This window comes from Callospermophilus lateralis, chromosome 13 (assembly GCF_048772815.1).
Source record: "Callospermophilus lateralis isolate mCalLat2 chromosome 13, mCalLat2.hap1, whole genome shotgun sequence".
Taxonomy (NCBI): Eukaryota; Metazoa; Chordata; class Mammalia; order Rodentia; family Sciuridae; genus Callospermophilus; species Callospermophilus lateralis.
Window position 1 is genome coordinate 60677124 of NC_135317.1, and position 24584 is coordinate 60701707.

A 24584-nucleotide genomic window follows, 5' to 3' on the forward strand; every position below is an offset into this window, starting at 1 on the left:
TGAAGAGGAAGTTGATAATATCACTGAACTTGGAGATAGGACCTGCAGGTTTGAGGCTGAGTTCATCCAGCTGAATATAGCAAGTCATAAGCCTCTTAAGGGAGAAATGGGGCCTGACAGCACCTGCCCTTGCTCCTTCTGACTGGCTGCTGGGAGGATCTCGCGTGCCCATGTTGGATGTTGCTGGCTTTCTCCTCACTGTGGCCTGCACTGGCCCTGGACCTCACTGGGACTGTAGTTGTTTCCTGCTTTATCCCCTTTCCATCTGGAGTCACTCTCTTGCCAGTGTTGTGAAATCCCCTCTGAGAGACAGCAGTGGGTCCCTTCTTTCTGCAGCACTAACCGGCTCCTCTGCCAGGCTGGTAGGGCTCTGCCCTGCCCTGTGGCTTCCCCTACTCTCACTTCCTCCGGGACCCTGTTTCATTATCTCCTCCCACCTTTATCTTTCATCCCTTCCTCTCTGGTGACTCAACATCTCAACACATTCAAGTTACTCTCATCTGAAAAAACAGCCTCTCAGATCCCAGATCTCACACTACTTTCCATTTTCTTCCTCTCCCTCTGTCTCTCCTTTTATCCTCTCTCCCTCTCTCCCTTTCCTTCTCTTCACAGACATCCTTCTTAAATTAATGAACCACATTCTTCTTCATTTCTAGTCCCCTTACTCTGGAGTCTACAGCCATCTGGCTTCTGTCTCCGCCTTTCCACTCTGCTATGGTCATTAATGACTTGTTTATATCCAAATCCAGTGGAAATGATTTGTTCCCTTGCCCAACACCTGCAGTGTTCGACAAGGTAGGAGAGGGCAGAGAGGGCAGCAGTAAGGGGTGGGTTCTACCCATGCACAGGCTAGACCTGGCTCCATCCTGCACACCTGGTTGACTGAGCAAGTATGTAACCTTCCCAAGCCTCCATTCTTCAACTGCTAATGAGAATAATCATAGCACACTCCCCCTTGGTTGTGCAGTGCATAGCCTGCCTGCCCACTGCCTAGAATGGCTCTAGATCTCTCTATTTCCCTACCTGAAAGTCCCACATGCATTTCCAAGTATTGGGAGATATGTCTTCCCCCGCTAAAAATCTGTAGAGATAGAAACTATCTTCACTATTTGTATTATGCCTGGCATATAGTAGATGTTCAATAAATGCTTACTGAGTGAAATAATAAGTGAAGGAGTGTGTGGATTTGCTATGTACACTATAAAGTGCTTTACAAAAGTAAAGTGAACATATTTTCTACTTATGTATCACTTTGACAACTAGAATACATTTGAAACTCCTGCCAATCTTATGCTCATTCATTCTATAAGTAATCACTGTCTGTTTTGTCCGCTGATGTATCCTAAGACTTTGGGACAGTGCCTGTCATATAATAGGCACTCAATAAATATTAATGAATGAATAAATATTAATGAATGAATGAATGAAGTAGTGAAGGGGCACTACTCATGCTAGGCACTAGTGGGTATATTGGTAAGTAATATACACATGGTCCCTGCAATTCATTAAGAGGACAAGCAAATATATGTAATTACATTTTGTGTGTGTTTGTGTGTTGTTGGGGATCAAACCCAGGGCCTCAGGCATGCTAGGCAAGTACACTACCACTGAGTTACACCCTAGCCCTGTAATTACATCTATACACTGTGAATGTGCTATGAAGGAAATCAGCAGAGGGTGGTGATAGAGAACAACATCATGGAGGAAGAGGCTGCTAAGAATGGGCAAGAAAGTTCTCTTTGGGAAGTGGACATGTGACAAAGTTCCAAAGAATGTGAATGAGCCAGATTCCCAAAACCCAGGAAAGAATATGCCTGGCAGGTGAGAGGACCCAAGGTAGGAAAGAACTAAGCCCCTTCTCTACACCTGATGGTCCAAGAATAGATAATATTTAAGCATCAAGCCTTGTTTTAGATAAAGGGACAGATGAAAGCACAACGTGGTTAAATGAATTGCCCAAGGTCACCCAGCAGGTTAGCAAGAATGAGAACCCGAGCAGGATGCGGTGGTACATGCCTGTAATTCCAGGTACTTAGGAGGCTGAAGCAGGAAGATTGGGAGTTTGAGATAAGAACCAAGTGCTCCATGTCCTGGTCCTCCAGTTCTTGATAATTAAGGGTAGACTTTATGATAATAGAAGGTGACCAGGAAGGCTCAGGTGGGTGGGAGCAGAGCAGGAAGCCTTATTCTCATAACAGGAATCCAGAAGTTAGATTTCCTAGGAAGCTTCCTCTAGGTGTGGTAGGAGAAGTCTAATGAGGTGTCCCATAGAAGAGGGGACCACCAGGAGTTCAGAATGGACAAGTAGATTAGACAGCAGAAATTGTCCCAAGGCTTGGGAAGGCAAGAGGACCCAACCCAGACCTTGAGGCGCAGGATGATTTGGAAGGGCCTATGAGGTTCCCAGGTGAGGATTCCCCAGCTAGTAGAATGTTGAGGAACCACCTCCCTGAGCACATCCGTGTCCTTTGTTAGTTTTCAGTGTCAATGTTATGGGAGGTTTCAGCTAGCAGCCCTTTGCAAACAAGAAACTTCACTGGATAAACCTAACCACCATGACTGCATGAGACCATCCTGGTCAGGAAATGACCAGGCCTCTCTCCCAAGCAGACAGAACCCGAATTAGACACTGACTTTTTATTCTAGTAGGATATTGTTTCCCAGCACTTTTCTACTAGAGTTAATAAAAGTTCACTCTGAGTTTTTGTGAAGTCTGAAGGCGGCTGGCCTAGAGGTCATGCTAATGGGACTTGGGGGCCCTCATGCCCCTAACCCGTCCTGAGAAGTATGGGTGGTTCCCGGGGAAGCTTCTTTGCACGGAATCCAGGGCTAGGGCAGCATAGGGGATCCTGGGGCCCTGCAGTGCGCTGGCTTGGGTCTGCCCTGCCCCAGGCCCTGGGCCATGTCCCCTTATATCCCTAGAGGACTTGCACCCCACCCTGATTGGCATCCCGCCCCGCGCTTCCTACCGTGGGTCGCTTCCACTCGATGCCCCGAGTTTTGCTGGAATAGGGTCCCAACTCCTTGAAGCCCAGGGACGACGGCAAAGCAGGGAAGGAGGGGTCCTGAAAGAGCGCCCCGGCCTCCAGGCACTGGTTCTGCAGCTCCTCGTAGTCCTGGTTGAGGTACTTGATGGCTCTCTCGTGCGAGCCCAGCCCCTCGGCCGCCTCCCGGTCCTTGGCCAGCTTGGCTGCGATGCCCGCCATGGTGCGGCCCCAGGAGCCCGGGGAGCGAGATCGGGGGGACTCGGAGCACTGCGCTCGGCTGGGGCGCGGCCAGGGCCCGGCTCACTGCAACGGACTGCGGGCGCCGCCGCTGCAGGCGATGATTCACCGGCGGGAAGCGCCTGGTCCCGCGGGGTGTGGCCTCCTCTGCTCCCGGCCTGCTCGGCGCCCGGCCGGGTACGCGGCCAGATCGGGGCCTGCAGAGCGCTGGCCGGACAGCGGGCTGGCGGCGGGGCCGGTGCTGCCACCTGCGGACCGCTCCCGGGATGGCGTGGCCTTGGGCACTAGGCACTTGCGTGTAGGGGTGCAAAGGTTGGGGCTGGAAACCAAACCCGATTGTTAACTTCCAACTTCACGGGGAGGAAAGTTGGGCGAACCCCAGCAGTGACTCTCCAGGAAACACTGGTGAGTCAGCAGAGGACCGGGGAGCGAAGTCAGAGATGAAACTAGCTGCCACTACTTGGGGCCACTTGTCCTAACGGCTCTGCCAGCTCTGCTTACGTTGGTTTGTTTAATTTCCCAGCAATTCTGCCAAGAAGGTGCTTCTGCTGTCCCTCAGTTTACAGAGAATACTGGGCCTCAAGGAGGCTAAATGACTAGACCTAGCGTGGCACTAGTCACAGGCAGAACAGGGATTCTAAGCCACCAAGGCCTATTGTAATCACTGGTCAGCTATTTGATCACAGGTAGGGTTATGCGATCTGGCAAACAAAATACCAGTACTCCCTGCTGAATTTGAATTTCAAGTAAATGAGAAATATGTATTGGGTATGTATATCTTCCAAACATTGCACAGGGCATACCTATAATAATAGTCTGTTCATCTGAAACTTAGATTGTACTGGGAGAATTAATGGTGTTCATGTTGGGGGAGCTTGAGGATAGTACCAGTATCTGTGTCTGTGGCCACTGTAACAATCTGCTGGAGAGATAGTATCTGATTTGTAGCTTGCACACAAGACACCCTCACATGTATCTCCTATGCTAATAGAAAAATTTGTGTTTCAGTGGAAAACCACGCATTGTTGAGAGCAGTGATTCTCAACTGCCCTCCATTCCACTCCAGGGGACATTTGGCCTCTATTAAGTAGAAGTCTGGGATGCTGTTAAACATCTGACAAGTTCAGGACCACTCTTTAAAAAAAAGAATGCCATGATCTGGAATGTTACTAACCCTGAGGCTCAGAAATTCTAGTTTAGAACCTCCTTCCAGGGTAGCTGGTTCCAGCCTCCCGTTGATTTTGAGTTATTTTGTAGCTCTGAGGTATAGGTAACTGTAGCAATGAAAAATCATTTTTTTTCTATAGCTATGCAAATGAATTCTATCCAGTGGAGAGACTGTTTTACCCTCCTGTGGGGTAGCCAGTTTTTGTCTATTTGCACATTCATTTCAATACCTTTTACACCATATAAATATGTGCCTCTTTAACTTCTTTGAACCAGTTAAAGCATCTGCCTAGTTGCTTCATTTAATTGTGTTAAATATTCACTTTATATCTATATGAAAGATATATCATTTTATAGCTACATGAGAGCGTTCATCTTATATCTATATGAGAGTAATGATTTTACCTTTAAAAATTATCTATACCAATATTAACCCTCTGTTCCTATCTATTCTTGTCTTTAACCAAACGTCCATAGTGGCCTGTGGCTTAACCTCTGCTTTATTCCACCAAACTTTACTCAGGTATCTCTCTTTCCTTCAGGTCCCTGAACTCTGCTTGCCCCAAATCTGACCTTCATACAAAAGGTACAGCATGCCCACTCCTGCTTGAAGCTCTCTTGGGAATTGGCTGAATACTTTTTCCTGTCTGGCCCCAGTGGTCATTTTCCCATGTTTGTCTAGCTTCCCCTCCAAAGATTCTGCTTATCTCTGTTTGCTTCTCCTTTGCCATATACAAGAAAATTCTTTGCTTTTTTTTTTTTTTTTTTCTGTTTGATTTTAAGATGCTGCAAATTCCTGAGCTGGAATGTTTTCTCCACTGCAATCGTCTCTCTAATGAAACTCTCCTAAGTCTAGGTTTGTTTTTGTTGACATCCTCCAGTTGGTAAGTCTCGGCATGCTGCCTGACGGAGGGGTACGCTGTCTGCCACCAGGCTCCATCATCTGTACCCTTGGATGAGATAGGACACAGGCAATCATTGCTAGCTCACAGGTTTCTGGCACAAGGATTTATGAAATCATCACAACTGAGAACATAAAAAAGAGACAGCCCTAGACTAGAGGCTGTTAATTTGTTCCACTGTCTGATTTCCATTGGCCCCACCCTGATTCCTCTGGGCTCTGGGTTTTTGGGAGAAAGCTTGTCCACTTGCCCCGTGTGGCAGAGCTCAGACTTCTCCCATTGATTTCTTTAAGGACTGCTTAACTCTGGAAGAGCCTCCTCTCAGACAGCTGGGAAGAGTCCCCTCCCAAGCGCTTTTAGCAATAAATCACTGGGTAGACTAGACCCATCCTTCAGTCAACTCAGAAGCTTTGCACAGCCTAGGGCAGAAGAGCCTCCTGACTCACCCTGAACTTCCTCTTCCCCAGCGGACATAACACTCTCCCTGGTGCAGTCCTGGTAGCTGACCTTGCCAGCTTCTAGGGCAACTGTGCACAGGGCTCCACTCCCTAATGTCTTGGGCTGTCTGCAGCCACTGCAATCAGTTTGGAAACTCACACAATGATTACTGCCCTCACCATCTGGATAAGGGCGATTTTTAACCTTGAGTATACACTGTTCTTTATGCTCCCAAGCCTCTCCCATGATATGATCTCACGGAGCTGGCCAAGTCTCCTCTTTCTCTGACCACATGATCCCTTTTACAGGCACACACAGGTGAAGGTGGACACACACACCCTCAGTGGAAAACCCTCCTGGAGTGAGTCATCCAGCCCTGAGGGCAGTGGGGGAGTCAGAAGCAGCTGGGAGTATCCAAAACCACCAGAATCTGGACCCTGGCCAGAGAGAGAGAGAGAGAGAGAGGCGGAATATGAATCTCAGAGGGAATGTGGAGACTATACTAACTCCTTGGGCTTGGATATATCAGAGGCACAACCTGCAGGCCCAGGAGATACTAATTGAAGGTTCCATTTTAGAACAAGCACCTCTGGTTGGACATCTGCCTGTGCTAGGAGTGCAGCAGGGTTCTTTACGCACACTGGCAAACTTAGTCTTCACAGCTGGTCAAAGGAGATCTTATCTGCTCATTTGGGGGATGAAAAAGCAGAAGCCTTGGGGAGTGGCAGCTAACATGAGGTACAATGAGCCTGGCTCTGAAAGCCTAGATCGCAGTCCTCAGGGTCTCTCCCCTTCCAGCTCAGGAGGACAAAGGGAATGGCCAGTGGAGACTGAGGAAATCCTGGGCTTTCCTCCCCTCCCTGTTTCAGGTCTGTGATCTGAATCCAAAGGAGATCAGAGAGAACAGGAATTCCACGGTGTTATAAAAAATAGTTTTGGACTGGTGGTAGAGGGCTTGCCTAGCACGTGTGAAGCCCTGGGTTTGACCACCCCTCAACACCACTAGAAAAACAAATCAACAAAACAAAACATCCCCCACCCCAGTTGTGCTTGCAAAGAAATTTCTTTTTCATTTAGAGTAGTTATAGGGTTAAGTCTTTCTTTATGACTGAGAGATGTAATATTGGCCTCTTAAACACCAATAAGCCGAGAGGGGGCTTCTGGAGGGATCCCAAGGGCTGAAGAGGAGATAGGATGGGCTTCTCCCTGGTGTTGCAAAACACTGGAGATGCAGGGCACAGAAGGGGAGAGGAAAACTCTAGACAGAAAGCTTTAAGCAGACCAGTTTCCTGGGCCCTTTGTCTGTGTTTCCCATCTGCTGGAGCCCAGGGCATTATATCCCACCCTTGTCAAGAGGCCAGAGTCCAGCTGCTGCCCCTCACCCAGCAAATATTCTTTGGCAGGATTTTCATAGCATTGGGGGTGCTATGAGTGACTAACAAGGACTTTGCTAGTGATAAGTTGTATCTTGTATTTCTGGGGTTTCTTGCTATTTTCAAATATCAGCAAAGGAAATGCCATCTACTTTGAAGAGTTCACCGAGGGGTTAAGAACATCAACTCAAAATGTTTGCAGAATTGTTTGTGGAACTGCACAATCTTCAGTGTTATCATTGTTGCCATCATTAGCAGTGACACTTTTCTTCTAAGGGCACACAAGTGAGTCCTTGAGGTGTGGCATCAAACCCTCTTATTTCCACACTCCCCGATGTAGGGAGCAAATGTAAAGACGTTTACTTATCTCCCTTCCATGGGAAATGATGAACTCAAATGTCAGCATAATAGTGTGTAGAAGAGGTGTTGCCCTCGCCAAGTAATTTCTACTACTAACATCCCCAAATCCCCCAAATAAATAGTTTCTAAGCCAGAAGAAGATGCCTACTAAGCAAAACTAGCTACAAATCCCAAAGCCACCCCACCAATTCCATCTACCATTCATGTATTTTCCATCTCCAAGTCCCTCCCATGTAGAAGTTCTAGAACTGTCCAGATATATGCTCAAGGTCAAGGTGGCCATCTGTCACTCAGCCTACCTGAGTCTGCAGTCTCCATAGTCAGTGTGTAATTTCCTCCAACACACTAGCTGTGGCAGAAATGGGTGACCCTGTGCTGCTCAGCAGCCTTCTGCAAGTGGAGGAACATGGGGCTTGTTAAATTGTGATTTGGGTAACCACATTTTGAGAAGCATGGCTTTACCACCAGATCTCTTTGTTACTTCATCCAATTCATTCCTTCTTGGTCAATCATTGTTACCAGGGAGGGATATTGAAAATACGGTGTTGTCCCTGAGGCAGGAGGTCTGTGCTGTGTTAACCACTAGTTGTTTAGTGGATGGACTGGAGGCGGAATATGGAGGTTGCAGAGAAGGGGCTGAGGGGTCAGTGAGGAGGCAGGAGGGGCTGGAGGTAGCCACCACCTGTTCTGCTCTTTGCAGATGACAGTCACACAATTCCATCACTGTTAGTCAGCTTTCCTGAGATTACCAACTTATAAGGAGAAAAGGTTTGTTTTGGCTCATGGTTTCAGAGGATTCAGACCATGGTCACTTGGCCCTGTTGCTTGGGCCTGAGGAGACATAGTACCTCATGAGGGGAACATATGGGGGAGGAGGCCTATTCACTTCATGGCCACCAGGAAACAGAAAAAGAAAGAGAAGGACAGGGCCAGGGTCCCAGGATTCTCTTCCAGGGCAAGCCCCCAGGGATCTAACTTCCTTTCACTAGGCTCCACCTCCTAAAAGTTCCACCACCTCCCCAAATGCTACAGGTTGGCTACAAAGCCTTTAGCATTTGGGTCTTTGGGGAACATTTAAGATCCAAAGCAAGCTGAGTGCAGTGCACATGCCTGGAATCCCATGGCTCAGGAGGCCGAGGCAGGAGGATCATGAGTTCAAAGCCAGCCTCAGTAACAGTAAGGCGCTAAGCAACTTAGTGAGACCCTGTTTCTAAATAAAATACAATATAGTGCTGAGGATGTGGCTTAGTGATTAAGTGCCCCTGAGTTCAATCCCTGGTATATTCAACCCCCACCAAAAAAAAAAATTAAAAAAAGAAAGAAAAGAAAAGAAAAAAGATCCAAAGCAGTCTTTCTTCCTGTCTGGTTGGAAAGATGGTGTCCCACAAGGAAAGCACTGTCTCTACTGCTCCCTCTTTCAGCTCCGTGGCTGGTGTGATATGGAAAGGCAAAGGCAAAGGCAGCCCTGGGGATTCAGCTGAGAAGCAAGTACAGATAGATGGCTCAGTGGTATTAAAGTTAACCTAACACTATTGTGTGCATGTATGAATATGTAACAAAATTCCATCATTATGTACAACTATAATGCACCAATAAAAATGTGGAAGGAGAAAAAAAAAAGATAATCAAGGAGTGCTTTTGAGCTTGGTTATAGAAGATCAGACTGAAACTACCAACTGCTTTCCTTTCCCCCAGTACACTGAGGATGCTGCTGATTTCGATGAAGTACTGGGGATTGAATCCAGGGACATTCTACAACTGAGCTACATCCCCAGCCATTTTTACTTTTTATTTTGAGTTGCTGAGGCTGGCTTTGATTTTGTGATCCTCCTTCCTCAGCTTCTGGGATTATAGTCAATATCAGATGGAAACGATGTGGCTCCTTTGTCATGTAGACATTGATCATCTTCATGTGGGCTGGCACTAGTTCATGCACTGTTGTTCATTCCTCACCCCAGAGTTTCTGGATTCTCAGTTGAGTTACCAACATGCTGTTGAAGAATCTGTTGTTCTCATTTACAATCCTATAAAATCTCTCCAAAGAGTCTCTCTCTCTCTAGAGGCATACAGACTGACTCCTAAACTGATGGAAGTTTGTAAAGAGAAGGATTTTCCTCCTGAAGCATTGGAAAAGGCTTTGAGCACATGTTTGAAGAAGTACTTCTGTAATTAAAAATTCATACTATATATATATATATACACACACTAGGGCAATAATGTGGGAGCTTGAGAAAAAGTCAGCTGTTGAAGATGCATGTGAATTGCTCAGCCTTGCTAGTAGCAATCATTTGGGAAAGAACCAACAGTTGCTGATGGACAGAGTGGCTGAGATGAGGCCAGACTAGTCAAATATAACACACACATGAGGAATGCCAGTGAGTAGCAGCATCAGAAACATTAGTATCAGCAGCATTGCCAACAGGAGAATATGTAACATCAGAATACAGGAGAACCCACTCCCTGAGGAAGACCTGCCCCAAATCCTCAAGATATCCCAGACCCCTACCAGGATTGATCTGCTGCTCATGCAGTATTCCAGATCATTGTACAACTTGGAGGACATTATGACTCACTCTCAAGTTCTTAGGATGGAGTTCACCGCCAAAAACTTAGGCAAACTCTTCATGGTCCAGGCTCTCCAAGAATATAACAACTAGCTGGGTGAGATGGCGCATGCCTGTAGCCTGTAATCCCAGAGGCTTGGAGGCTGAGGCAGGAGGATCGCGAGTTCAATGCCAGCTTCAGCAAAAGTAAGGTGCTAGGCAACTCAGTGAGACCCTGTCTTTAAATAAAATACAAAATAGTGCTGGGTATGTGTGCTCCTGAGTTCAAATCCCGGTACCAACAACAACAACAACAACAACAACAATTAGCTGGGCACCACCTAATTGTGTTCTTGAAGAACCTGAGTCAACCCAGTGGTTGTCTGTAATCCCAGTGGCTCAGGAAGCTGGGAAAGGAGGATTGCAAGTTCAAAGCCAGCCTTAGTAACTTAGTGAGGCCCTAAGCAATAAAGTTTCCAGAAAAGGAGTAACATAACACTAGGGCAAGAATTCATAATTGCATATTGAAAAGTACAGAGGATTCCTTGCTGTTTTTGGATGTAATGTCTTTCTAGCCAGTAATAATAAAAGAAAAACCCAAAATCTTGAAAAAGAAAATGAAAAGCATGACAGTCACCAATCATGTTGGGTTTCTGTGTTTCCCCTGTTTTATGACAGCTGGGACACATTTCTGTACTTCTTTTCTCTATCCAATATTGTATCCTATCTGGGGTTAGATACTATTTTCTTCTTGTAGTTGACCTCCTTCTTCCTTCCAGGCCCAGGGCTGAGCCCAGAGATGTCCCATCATTGCTGCAGCCCAACTTGTTCTGGGGTCCTATATTCTACTTTTCCTGTTTTCCTTCCCTCAGCAGTGGACCCCTTTGGTATCTGATAACATGGTCGTCAATGTCAAAGTGACCATGCTCAGTGGCAGCGTAAGAACTTGCTCAACGGTGGATCTGAGCCAAGTATCTTTGCCTTTCTAGGCCTCAGTTTGTCTTTTCTTAAAATTAGGGCTAATGATATCCTTAGTGCTGATAAAGTACTCCATAGTTCTCAGATGGGAGGATACACACACACACACACACACACACACACACACACACACACACATATATACTAGGGCAATATATATGTTTATATATGTATGAATATATATACATAAAAATTTTGCGGGGTGGGGAGGTTACTAGGGATTGAATTCAGGGGCACTAAACTATTGAGCCACCTCCCCAGCCCTATTTTATATTTTATTTAGAGACAGGGTTTCACTGAGTTACTTAGAGCCTCACTTTTGCTGAGGCTGGTTTTGAACTCATGATCCTCCTGTCTCAGCCTCCTCAGTCACTGGGATTACAGGCATGGGCCACTGTGCCCAGCTGAGACCTATAAATATAGCTCAGGTTGATGGCAGAAGGCAAGCGCGAGTCCTTGGAGTTTTCCTTCTGTAGAACTAAGCCCTGGGTGTACTATAATTACTGTGACTTTTCACAATTTGAGATCCATAGGGCCAAATCCAAGACTGGATGGAACTTTAGAGGTGGCCCTATCGAGATCTGCATGGGCAGCAATGGCCAGCCCAGAACTTTTATTTTGAAATCATTGGCTTTAGCAGCCTGGGGAGAACATGTCCTGATCACAAATGCTTTACACATGTTGATTCACCTAATCCTCACAATAGCCCAGCCAGCTAGATCTTGCCATCATTTCCACAATTGCAGATGAGCAAACTGAGGCACCAAGAGATTCAGTAATGACCCCAGGGTCATCCAGCCAAGTGCATAGTGGAGTTGGGATTTGAATGCAAGGCTCAGTGGGGCCCCTTTGCCCTAAACAGGAGGCAATGCAGTTTGCAGAGTGGAGAGAGACAAGGACACATTGTCATCTGTCAGTGCACACTGCGGTGGCCACAGTCACTGATGACTTCCCTGATTCTAACTCCAGTGAAGTCCTCTTGGTGCTTTCTTCTGTGTCTTGTGGCCGTCTCTGACCCTGTGCCTTTCTTCTCCTTGAAGACCTTTCTTCCCTCTGCTTCCACGGATACTCCCTGCCTGGATTCTTTCCCACCTTCCTGGCTCTTCTTTCTCTGCCTGCCCCTTGGTGTAGGTGAACTTGCCTCTTTGTGCCTCAAAACCTGCCTGGTGCAACACCTCCTCTGCTTCTAACTTCCAATCACAGGGGCCTCTTGTAAATATGCAGCCAGGGCTTGGGGTGGAATAGCCAGGATGCTTCTACTGGCTGATGGTTTCTTCCCTTCCCTTAATATATATACATTTGTATATCCGGGGGACTTTTGATGTACTTAGAGATACTGCTTTTCAGATTATCAATCTGGACCTCAGGCACAGCTTGTTGAAGTTTGATGCCATCCCAGTCATTCTCCATAGGAGTTAGATTCCTAGAAAGACATTCTTTCACATCAGCCTCCCTCCCCTAAGGATGAGCCAATCAAGTACAGAACTCCTTAAAGGCTGCATGAGACTGAGCATTAGGCCTCTAAGCTCCTTCCTTGCTCACAAAGAGGCGTGGCCTATCAACTCCGGGGAGAGATGATGGAAACCCTGGCTGGGGCCAAAGAAGGGAATATTCCAAGTGGGGCTTCAGAGCTGAGTTTGGGTCTGAGTCACATCTTAGCAATGCGGCCACACAGCTTTTGACTCAGAGCGTGAAGATTCCTCTATTCTTAACTGCAAGAGTGAGAATCACAAAAGCACAGTCTCCTGGGTGGGAAAGGAGGGCAGGACCACCTCCTCTCCTGTAATCTAAGCACTATTGTGGCCCATGGTGGAGAAGGAGGGACTGTGACAGCCCAGGGCCCAGGAGTGCTAGGGGAGGGTTGGTGCCAGCTGGGGCTTCTGAAAGGGACCCCGCTGCCAGCTGCTTTTCAGGCTCGGCCCAGTCTGCCTGGATGCTGGGTGTGTCAGGAGGGAGGCCTAGTCACTCTGCCTGACCCGGTTATGCTGGGGAGGCCTCGCTTCCTGTCTCGTATTCAGAAGGGAGTGCCTTAGAGCAATTTCTTTCCACCCCAGCAGTCTACAGACTGATCAAAAATGCAAGTCATGTCAAGACTAAGTGCTCATTAATTTGGATCCTGCGATGTGGACTTGAATATAAATCAAAAAGCACAATAGTGAATGATTAGAGCTGTCACTTAGCACTTTTTATGCAACTTCTGTTGGAGCACTTATCACCTGGTGCTACAAACATTTACATGTCTGAGCCCCCACTGGCCTGTGAGTTCCTGAAATGGAGAGGCTGTGTCTTATTCACCTTTGTGATTTTGGCAGAGTGCCTGGCACCTGGGGGTGCTTTGGAAAGGCTTATTGGATAAAAGATAATAGGCACAAAGCTTTTCCAAGGCAAAGCTCGTTGGCATCTTTAATGCCAGTATTATAGATGTTTGGGTGGGGGGCAGGCTGCTTGGGCCCTGTGTCCTGCTACAGGGGCCCCTGGATCGAGAGTTTAATAGGAACCCAGATTTCATATCCAGCAAGATCGTTCTGTGTATACAGTAGGATGAGTGCATCATCCCTTGTTTCAAGAGAACTAGATTCCTTTCTCAGGGTGGGGTGCTATGTCTGTAGGAGAAAGGTAAGAATGATCCTCAAAGGCTCTGAAAGAATTTCCTGTCACTCCTTCCTTCCTCTCACTCTCTGGGGCTGGACTGGCCCAACCAGCTGATGCTGGTACTGGTGCTGGTCTGGAGGAGCAAGGAGAGGAGTCCAGAAAATCTTCCGGGAGTCTGCTTAGAAACAGATTGATCATCACCACAGACTTCTCCACCCCACTGCCATCCGTAGGGACATTTGGAGGCCAACTACAAAATCTTGGAAATCAGAGAACCCCCAGGAACTCCTGTAATCACCTATAAAAGTATGGCAGTAGGGTGCTGAAGGTGTTGGGGATACTGTGACGAAGGGGTGTCAAAGAAAATATATTCAATGATACTTGTCAAAGTATAAGAAAATCTTTCTTTTGGACCATCATTATAGGCATAGGGATTTTTGCTGAACTCTGAATGTGGTATGATCAAGTGGGAATTTACAGCCAAGGAGTAGGGTTAGGATTAGTGGATGGGAAATTCATCAAGAAGAAGAAACATCAGGGGAGCTGGGATTGTGGCTCAGTGGTAAAGCGCTTGCCTAGCATGCGTGAGGGACTGGGTTAGATCCCCCGCACCACATAAAAATAAAAACAAATAAAGGAAAGGTATTTTGTCCATCTACAACTAAAACCAAGAAATTAAAAAAACAAAAAAAGAAGAAACATCAGGGGTAAGGGGCATTCTCCATCAATGCACCAACAGGATTCTTGCTGAAGACAGGTAAAGATGATGTGACATCCCTGGAAGAATGATGGAGGATGAGGAACCCCTTAGATAGATAATAAGGCTGACCAGAGATGGAGGATGGGGGATGAAGAATTCTTGCTAGACTGACTTAGCAGGATTATTTGCTAAAAGTGGATTTTACAAGGAAGTGCACAGATGGGCCTAGAATTTTCAGGGCTTGACCAAAGTTTGGAAAGCAAAGAATCTTCAGGGGCCAGAGAAGGTCAGAGGTGAGGCACCGGATGGTGTAGGGCTCTATAAGGGCAACAGGGTGATAGAATCTAGGAGATCAGGAGAGGGCCCTCATTTCCCCCGTGTTGAAGTTTAAACACCAGACAAACACCAAAGCAAGCTTAGAAAGCAAGTTTTATTTAAGAAAGGGACAGAGATAGCAGACTTCTCTAGAGAGAAGTAGGGCCCAGAGCTGGGTGCTGAAGGGCAGGAAGGAGCGGCTCAGTGTAATCAGGATGAGTGCATCATTCCTGTTACAAGAGAACTAGATTCTTGGAAGTGCAATCCTGAGAGGTGTTATCAACCTATTATCTTTTCTTTGATAATCAGCCCTCATCTTCTCAACTCCCATCATTCATTACCTACACTGGATGCCCTGGTCTTCCACCCCCTGCCCCAGTTTGTTGAGGAAAGTGACATTACATGTCCCCCCCCACCCCCAGGCCAATTGGGGCTGCAGGCAGATTTCTTTTTTTGCAAAGAAAACATGTGGGGGTCAGCACAGTGGGCCCATTTTATAGAATTATTCTCTTAACTTCGTGTTTCCACTATCCTCATCTATTTGTTCCTTACAAGGGGAGGTGGGAGGAGGAAGTGGGTGGTGAATTGGAAGGTAAAGATGTGAGCATGGTGGCCGGGTTGGACAGGAAAGGGGTAGGATCCAGGCAGCTCTGGTGGAGAGGGTGCTTAAGCCCCAGGGCAGGCATGCCCGAAGCAATGAAGGCTCTTTCTAGAAGCAGCACTCTGTCAGGATTGCAGACCTCTTACTCCTTCCATCTCCAGCACTTGTCTGCCCTTCAAGGTGGGCCCTGGAGAAGACAATAATGTTCTGTGGTTTCTCCCAGTTCTCCTCAGTCACAATGACCACGTGCACATGCATCTCTGAATCCCTAGATTGATAGCCCTCATTGCAGATCAAATAATCCTCTCCACCGTTTGTGGAGCTGGGATGATTTCTTTGAGTATGGAGAGTTTTAAAGATTACTAAGATTTTCTGAACGAATAAAGTCTTTCCACCAAAGTCATGCTCTCCCTGAACAATGGTGAGTGATATCATAATGGTCAGATGAAGGCAAAATGGTGGCCCTGAAGTCCTCTTTGATGTTGCGTTGGCTCCACCATGTGGCAAAACTCAGTATTGTTGCAAGTCAAGAAAAATCCTTACTGAGCTGTGAAAAAGGAAATCTTTGCCTCAAAAGGCCTTTGATATTTTTCTGCATAAACAACTAAAGCTATCAAAATATATTGCTATGTATCAGTCATTGCTCCTGATACAAAAGCCTTCTGGAGTCTGATACTGAGTCCTCTTTCTTTCTTTTCATCTATCCATCTGTCTATCTGTCTTGTAATCTATCTGTCCATTCACCTATCTTCTAATCTACCCATCATGTATGTGTGTGTGGTATATGTAAACATTTTTTGGCACAAGGAATTTAATCTAGGGATGCTTAACCACTGAGATGCAACCCCAATTCTTTTAAAATCTTTTACTTTTGAGACAGGGTCTTGCTGAGTTGCTTAGGGATTCACTGCATTGCTGAGACTGGCCTTGAACGTGTTATTCTCCTGCCTCCTGAGTTGCTGGAATTACAGGCCTGTGCCACTGAACCTGGCTATATGTTGTTGTTGTTGTTATCATCATCATCATCATCTATCATTCATTATTTGTGACTAGGTATGTGCCAGGTAGAATATGCCACATAATTGAATGCCAGGAAATGCGGCTTCAACCATGAACATGACAAAGCACTTTTCTCATAGAAGATATGAACAAGTAAATGGGCAATTACAATTCAATGTGGTAGATACTAAGGTGACAAATTAATTATTGGAATGCTCATTCCAGCTTGGGGAATCTGGGCTTATTTCACTTAGCATAATGTTTAAAAGGTTATCCATGATGTAGAATGTGACAAGTTTTCTTTCCTTTTCAGAGGGAATGATATGCCCTTGGCATTCACTGAGGAAACCATAAGCTGAGGCCTGAGAGCTGAGTTTGACTCAGATGAGGGTGGGTGGCAGGTGGGAGAGGACAAGAAGGGGAGGGGATTCCAAACTGATGGAGTAAGACTGGCTGGAAGTGGAGAGAGGTCTACAGTGGTGGAGATCGAATGCAAGATGGGGATGGTGGTGGGAGAGGAGAACAAGAGCCAGAACACACAGGGCTGTGGGAGCTGTGGGAAGGGGCTTGGCCTAAGACAATAGGGTTTCATCTATGGCTTTTAACTTCAGTGTGGCAAGTGGGTTAAAGGGGAGGAAGGACACTCGGGAGGCTATTGCAATGATCCAAATGGACCAGGAGAGGGGTGACTATACTGATAGAAGTGAACAGATGTAGAGAGATTTAGGAAGCAGAAGAGACAGGGCTCAGTGATTGATTGGATGTCCTAGAGTCCAGGATGATGCTCAGGGTTCTTTCTTAAGAAACAGGCGATTAACTGAGCTAGAGAAGGTTGGGGGTAGAAATATGGGGGAGGGAAACAAGAAGATGGTGAGATTTTTTTCTCCCCTTGGGACAGGTTGAATTGGAGATGCTTCTGGGATATTGCTATGATTTAGATATGAGGCATCCCCTGAAAGCTCATTTGTGAGACAATGAAAGAAAGTTCAGAGATGAAATGATTAGATCATGAGAGCTGTAACCTAATCAGCGGATTAATCCATGGATATGAATTAGCTGGGGGCTAACTGTAGGGAGGTAGAGTGTGACTGGAGGAAACAGATCACTGGGGATATGACTTTAGGGTTTATATTTTGTCTCTGGTGAGCAGAGCTCTTTCTCTGCTTCCTTACTGCCATGTTCTGAGCTACTTTGCACTGCCACTTGCTTCTGCCATGATGTACAGCCTCACCTTGGGCCCAGAGCTATGGAGTTGGCTGACCATGACTGAACCTCTGAAGTTGAAAGCCAAAACAAACCTTTCCTCCTCTAAGTTGTCCTTGTCAGGTATGTTGGTCACAGCAATGCAAAAGCTGACTAAAGCAGATACCCAGGTGTGAGTGGACACTTGGAAAGCTGGGTATGGATCTCTGAAGAGAGCAGGAGATGAGAATTTGGGAATCACTAACATGAGTCCATCTACCTTTATGGCAGGAGATTGTGAAGGTGAGATCGGAACTTTGAACATCACTTCCACTAAAGAACTAGGCAGAGGAAAAGGAGCGGATAGAGAGATGGAGAATGAGCAACTAAAGAGAAAGGAGGACAAACAGAAGAGACATGTTGATGAAAGCTGAGGAAGAGATGTTTCCCAGGAGAAAAAGTCAAGCTGAGAGGCCAACATGGACAGCGGTCACTGGATTTGATTATTGAAGTTTCATTGCAGTAGGGGCAGGTGACCAGAAAGTTCAAGCTATGTTCTGAGCTGTGGTTTCCAAACCCCATCATCTTGCAAACACCAAATCTCTCCATTTCCCTCATTCTTCCAGTGAACTAAATATATATGGCAGGGTTTTCTAATGGAAAATATAATCACATGTGTTTTGCTTATTTCAGAAGTTATTAGAATAAAAAAAGTGCTAATACACTAACAAAGTAAAGGAGTGATGATGTGCACCCAGGAGGCCACGGACTAACCAGATTGTGAGGAGGCAGAGAAGAGGTGTGCTGAGAGGTTGTCACAGCAACCGGCTTGGGTTCCCCTTGAAGTTTCTATCAGTCCCTGCCTCCAGCCATTCTATGTTCTTTGAGACATCTCTGGTTTTGAATTTCATTAATATTAAACTTTTCATTATGGAAAACAGTATAGCTATTCCTCAAAAAATTAAATCCAACAATATCTCTTCTAGGTATGTACCCCTAAGAAATAAAAGCAGGGTCTTGAAGGGATTTTTTGTTTGTTTGTTTTTTGGTACCAGGGATTAAACTCAGGGGCACTTAACCACTAACTTTAATTTCTTATTTTGCGATAAGGTCTTGCTAAATTGCTGAGGCTGGCCTTGAACTCGTGATCCTCTTGCCTCAGCCTCTGAGCTGCTGGAATGACAGGTGTGTGCCACTATGCCTGGCTTGAAGGGTTGTTTATATATCCATGTTCACAGCAGCATTATTCACAATAGCCAAAAGGTGGAAGCAACCCAAATATCCACTCATAGATGAGTGATGAATGCATATGTGGTATAGACATGATGGAATATTTTTTTAGGCTTGAAAGGGAAGGGAATTCTGACACATGTTTCAATACAGATGAACATGGAGGGCATTATACTGAATGAAATAAGACAGTCACAAAAAGGCAAATACTGTATAATCCCATTTACATGAAGTACCTAGAATAGTCAAGTATGTCTTTCTTCCTCCCTCCCTCCCTCCCTCCCTCTCTCCCTCCCTCCCTCCCTTCCTTCCTTCCTTCTTTCTGTTCCTGGGGATTGAATCCATTGAGCTACATCCTTAGTACTTTTTTATCTTGAGACAGGGACTTGCTGAGTTGTTTAGGCTGCCTTGAACTTGCAATTCTCCTGCCTCAGTCTCTGGAGTAGCTGGTGTTAGGTAGCTAGTCACTCATGGATGGGAGCGCAGGGAAAGGAAAATGAAGGGCCACTGAGAACCACAGGGAGCTCTGATGGGCAAGCAACTGGAAGATGGGGGCCCAGAATGTTAAAAACATCCCCCAGCCATCTTACATGCCTCTGAGAAAAATTATTGTTTCAAAATCAAGTCACATCCTGGACCATCCTTTATCAAAACTGTGTTCCAACACCAATGCCTGAGCAGCCAAAAAAGCAAGACCCTCACCAAGAAAGCTTGCAGGGGGTGCTTGCTTCAGCAGCACAGATACTAAAGTTGGAATGCTACAGAGAAGATTAGCATGGCCCCTGCGCAAGGATGACACGCAAATTCGTGAAGCGTTCCATATTAAAAAAAAAAAAAAAAAAAGCTTGCAGGGGCTACTCAAAGGGCAACAAACCAATTAAGGGGGCTGGAAATTGAGGTAAAACTGGGGGACTCCATTTCCTCAAAAACTCTCACTCTGTGAGCACCATACCATCCTCTCTTCCAGGGGATCTCTGCAGTTTCTATGCTGTTAGTCAAAAGTCAAAAAATGAAGCTGGGCAGGACTCTCTGGAAACTTCCTTGAGATCCCCAATAAAACTGGAGGGTAAGAAGTCCTCTCTGAGAGGACCCACTCTCTCCCTGGAGAGTGTCCCTCTTTCCTGTCCCTTCAATAAACTCATGCCTGTGCTCTGAGTGACATATCTGAAATATTATGGCATGATTGCAAGAACTGGTGAACAGGGGCCTCTGCAGGTGCCTCAGCATTGTGGCAAGCCTCTGCCACAAAGAATTATAGGTATGACCACTGCCAGGTCACCAGCACCTGGCAGAGCAGTTTATACTCCTGGGAGGTGAGAGCTGCCTGGGAAAATAAAAAGTCTGACATAATCAGTAAGAAATAAAGACAAAGCCAGAGATTAGGTTTAGAAAGCAGGGCACCTGATGGTTCTTCTAGCCCTGATAGGAACTGGAGGACAGAAAAAGACCCCAATTCTTTATTTAAGGGGAAGTATATCAAAAGCAGGGATAAAGTTTCAGTGTGGGAGGGGTCTTGTTCCAGTGTGACAGATGACCCCCATCCCCAGGAGACTGTGTTTGATCCTAAGGCTGTGAGCCAGGGCGCCAGCATGATCCGGGTTTTCTCAAACTGGGGAATTTCACCCAGCAGTTCCCAGAAAAGCAGCTTCCCTGACTTATGTTGGCTCAAACAAACCCATAATTCATATACAGCTTCCAAAATGCCACCACGGCCAGCGGAGTAGTCAAAAAGTAGAATGATGGTTGCTGGAGCTTAGGGGAAGGACAATGGGTAAGGTGTTTCAGATCTGTAAGATGCGATAAATTTTGAAGAGTTATTACACAACAACGTAAAGGTACTTAACACTATGGAACTGGATACTTAAAAAGGGTCAGTAGGCTAAAATTTGTGTAACATTTATTTTAATAAAAAATAAATACTTCTACCATGGTGCCACTTCTCTCCCTGTCTTAGTTCATTTAGGGCTAAAGTTGGACATCTGAGTAGAATCTGTTGCTTATGTTCCAACTGGGTGAGGCTTGGTGGCTGTGGTGGCCTGAACAGCAGCTCCTCTCAAATGACTGCAGTCAAGTCCTTGGAACCTGGTGCTATGTTACTTCACATGGTATAAGGGACTTTGCAGATTTGAGTAAGTTAAGGCTTATCCTTGATTATCCAGGTTGTTATGGTTTGGATCTGAAATGTCCCCCAAAGACTCATGTACTTGAAAGTGTGGTTCCCAATACAGAAAGTTTCAGAGGTGGGGCTTATAGGCTCTGATTGGATCATGGAGGCTCATGGACAGGACTCCAAGGAGGCCTACATGGGATGCTTAAATGCTAGAGAGACCTGTGAGTGACATTCAACTCATCCTGGAATGCTATATTTGCTCTGGAATGTGTTGGGATTGGTTCACACTGGCTTCTAAGATGATAAGAGGGATGGGGAAGATTTCAGGGCACATTGCCTGTGGTGTGATGTTTCTTTTAGTTTGCAGCTGATTGGACCATATCAGTCTGTCAGGATATAGTCCGGACGGTAATGAGCTCTTAGAACGTTTGAAGATGTGGTGGCCACACTTGGAATAAAGACGATGATGACACTATGAGCTCATCGGAGGACCCAACAGATTCTCACTCTTACACTGGGGTGCCCTTGGCAGGGGTGGCATCCTGGACACCTGAAAACACCCCTCTGTATGGATTTCATGTGTCATTTCATTCTCAATAACATCTTCTACAACTTTCATAACTTTTCCCCAAGGTCAATGAGCTAATGCAGAATCATAAAATGCAGTTAGATGTTATTTTTAAATTCTCATGTCTTCTAGTTACAGTGAGAGGAATTACATCTCTTTCCTAGTATCTTTTTGTACATCAACCACTATCCCTCTTGTAATAACGGCCTACCTTCTCATTCAGCAAAAAATAATGAGCATAGCCTCCAGTTCCATGTCTTAAGAAGTTTCACATTTAAGACTATTTTCTTTCATAAGAACATGCAGGAGAATGATCTGCAGCTGCCAACTAATGTTCTCCTCCTCCGGGTCTTCATGCTTTTCATAAAGAGCCCAGGGATCACAGCACTCAGGGTAAGGTATGTCTTAGATAATCTGGCCCTAGGATGCAGGTAGTGTCAGGGGCTGGAGGAGCAAGCTTCCCCTCCATTGGTGTTATTATGTGTGTGGGTAACTGGGTGACATGGGGCTGCCCTTCCCCATTCCATTGACCACTGAGTCTCATGTTCTGGACAGCTGTCTGCCACTCTGATCATTTCTGCCTAGTGAACCCAAAGGAAAGGACAGTGACCTTTTAGTCTAATCTCAGTTGTTCCCTGTTAGCTGATTGGGAAGTGTGGACCTCAACCCTGGCGCTGCCACACCAGTCTATCCAAGAGCACACCCTGGACTGTGATGGAGGTAGACACCAATCTTTTTGTGAATTTCTTGCAGGGGGATTTTTAGCTTAATAAATGCTATAGTTTGGATTTGGTTTTAGTGACCCCCAAGGCTTCAAGTGCTGAAATTTAATCCTCACTATGAGGTGTTAAAGAGGGTGGAAACTTAATCTACTATGGTGCCTGGAGGTGAGGCCTTCAGGAGGTGATTAGTGCCTCTGTCCTTTTAACAAAACCCCATCATTTCTCAAGCATTTTCCCTTACTTTATGGCACATAAAGATATTCCAGATTCTTCTTATCCGGTTTCCATGTCAGCTCTGGAATCAACTTCTTCTTTCAGGAGCCTTGGTTCCTTTTAGTGGAGAATTGTTTTTCTAAACCGATGTCTGAGGGCTTATTGGTACTGAAATAGTGGTGCTTCTTGGCCCTCAACGCAGTCAGATCTCTGTCCTCTAAAGAGAGAGGACTCTATCCAGTCTCTAATTAACAGATCCAACCAAGGATTTTCTTATTCTCTAGTGGAATGTTGGATTTGCCTCTGTTTGATTGGTTATTCACTATTGAACGGGGGCTGAGACTCTATATAAAGTTAAAATATTAACATATAGTTTTAAAAAAATCTCGTCCAAATGCAAATAATTTCTGCTAGATAAAAAAATAAAACAATGAAAACTAAAACAAAACTCCCAAACCAAAACAAATAAAACCCCAGACTCTCAAATGCCAAAGGTTCTAGTGTTTTTTTTTTTTTCTCACTAAGTTGCTTAGGACCTTGCTAAATTGCTAAGCCTGGCTTTGAACTTGTGATCCTCTTGCCTCATCTTCCTGAGTTGCTGGGATTACTGATGTGCATCACCACGCCCTATTCTAGTTTTCTTGTCATATATGACATCAATCAGTTTTGTATACAACCCAGAAGTCCTATTTTAACATTACATTCTTTTCTATTTCAACATTATTTATCCAGTGCCTTACTTAATCTTTCAAATTTTCTTTGAATCAATGTTATCATCTGGTTGGTTCTCTCAATTATTAGATAAATAAATCATAAAAATTATGTAATTAAACCCATGCCTACTTTATGTTTATGGAAATAAGTAAGTAAAACAAAGTTCCACTTTTAAAAAATTTACTTTGCTACATGAGTATATATTGACCTAGAATGCCAAATGTGGTTTATTTAAAATTTTTCTCTTTCCATCCTTGTAATTGCCTTTTCTAACAATGAAAAACATAGCTCCTATCCTTGTTGATATAATTATTCATTTATTTAATCCAAGAACATGCAGAAAGTAGTTTCAGAATTACTAATATGTACTACTATGAAGATCAAAGTTACTAACTAGTGCTCAAATTTTATTTACAGTTTCCTTGTTTTTATTTTGTATTGCTGGGGAAGAACCCAGGGCCTTCTGCATGCTGGGCAAGTGCTCTACCACTGAGCTACATCCCAGCCCCTTGTTTTCAGTTCTTTTTATCTTTCCTGAGGATATATAGTTGAAGTGCTATGGTCAAAGTCTCTTAGATCAGAGACTTTTTTTTTTTTTTTTCCTGTGTTCAGTTGATTCTTTCTGAATTTAAAATCTGTTTAGAACAAGAACAACTTGATTTATCCCATGACACTTAGCATGTTGTTAACTGTGGAGATTTCTTTCACACAACAACAAGTCCTTTATTTTTGCACAAGGTGGTCATGCAAATGGAAATACCAAGTATACATGTAAGTGAGTGTAAAAAATAAGATAAGTTGTGTTTCGATCACTTCCCAAGAGTCATATATTCAATTTACCAGTGATTTATTTGAACTGGCCCTTTGCTGCTATCCTAACTACACATTAGTTCTTTCCACTCCACGTGGAAAATGACCGTATTGGCGCACTTTAATTAACTCTAGATTTTTTTTTCTATTTAGAATTCTGAGAAATGGATATTTCTCCAGAGGATCTCAGATAATAAGAAGCAGTTCCAAATCTCCAGAGTTGGGCCATTCAGAGTCAGTTTTAAAGAAGAGGTTGCACAATGTGCCTGAATGTTCTATTTTATATATGGTGTTAACGTACTTCTGACGATAATGGGATCTTTTTTTTTATGACTCATATAAATGACATCTTAATTTTCAGTTTTTAATAGGTGGCTGTGTGATTTGCATCCTTTCAGGAACAGGATTTTAACAAAGCCTAATTATGGGCCAAATTTGGAGTTTGTCTGTAGGCATCTGTTCTCTAGTTTATCACCCCTTTCCACCTTAATGATATTCTATTTTCCAAGTATGCAGTGCCCCTAGGATTTAGAAATCTTCTTTCATGGAGGTATCTGATTCATTCACACTAAGGAATATATAACAGAGAATAGCATGAAATATTACTGTTCTCCTCTGGATGCTTATGGGACAACTATGTTGGCACGAGTCTACCCTCAGGGTTGGCTATGTGATTTGTATAATTTGTAGGGCTTGGCACAAAATGAAAACGTGACCATCTTGCAGAAAAAGTGCCATTAAAAATACTAAAATATTGTTGGGGATATAGCTCAGTAGTAGAGCTCTTGCCTAGTATGTGGAAGACCCTGGGTTCAATTCCCGGCACTGGAAAAAAATTGAGAT

The 24584-nt window shown here is 44.9% G+C and overlaps 1 protein-coding gene, 1 non-coding gene and 1 pseudogene across 2 annotated transcripts in view; 2 read left to right on the forward strand and 1 right to left on the reverse strand.

Annotated features, from left to right (window-relative positions):
• Positions 1–3341, reverse strand: part of Capn2 (calpain 2) — a 52911-nt gene extending 49570 nt beyond the window's left edge. Inside the window, exon 1 of the mRNA XM_076873040.1 lies at positions 2970–3341. Within this exon, the coding sequence (XP_076729155.1) occupies positions 2970–3206 (237 nt within the window). The 5' untranslated portion in view covers positions 3207–3341. The remainder of the gene's footprint in view (positions 1–2969) is intronic.
• Positions 3342–8838: 5497 nt separating this feature from the next.
• Positions 8839–10121, forward strand: LOC143379438 (eukaryotic translation initiation factor 3 subunit H-like; annotated as a pseudogene).
• Positions 10122–19324: 9203 nt separating this feature from the next.
• Positions 19325–19431, forward strand: LOC143379761 (U6 spliceosomal RNA). The gene has a single exon (XR_013088539.1). It is a non-coding gene; the product is annotated as a U6 spliceosomal RNA (small nuclear RNA).
• Positions 19432–24584: the final 5153 nt, after the last annotated feature.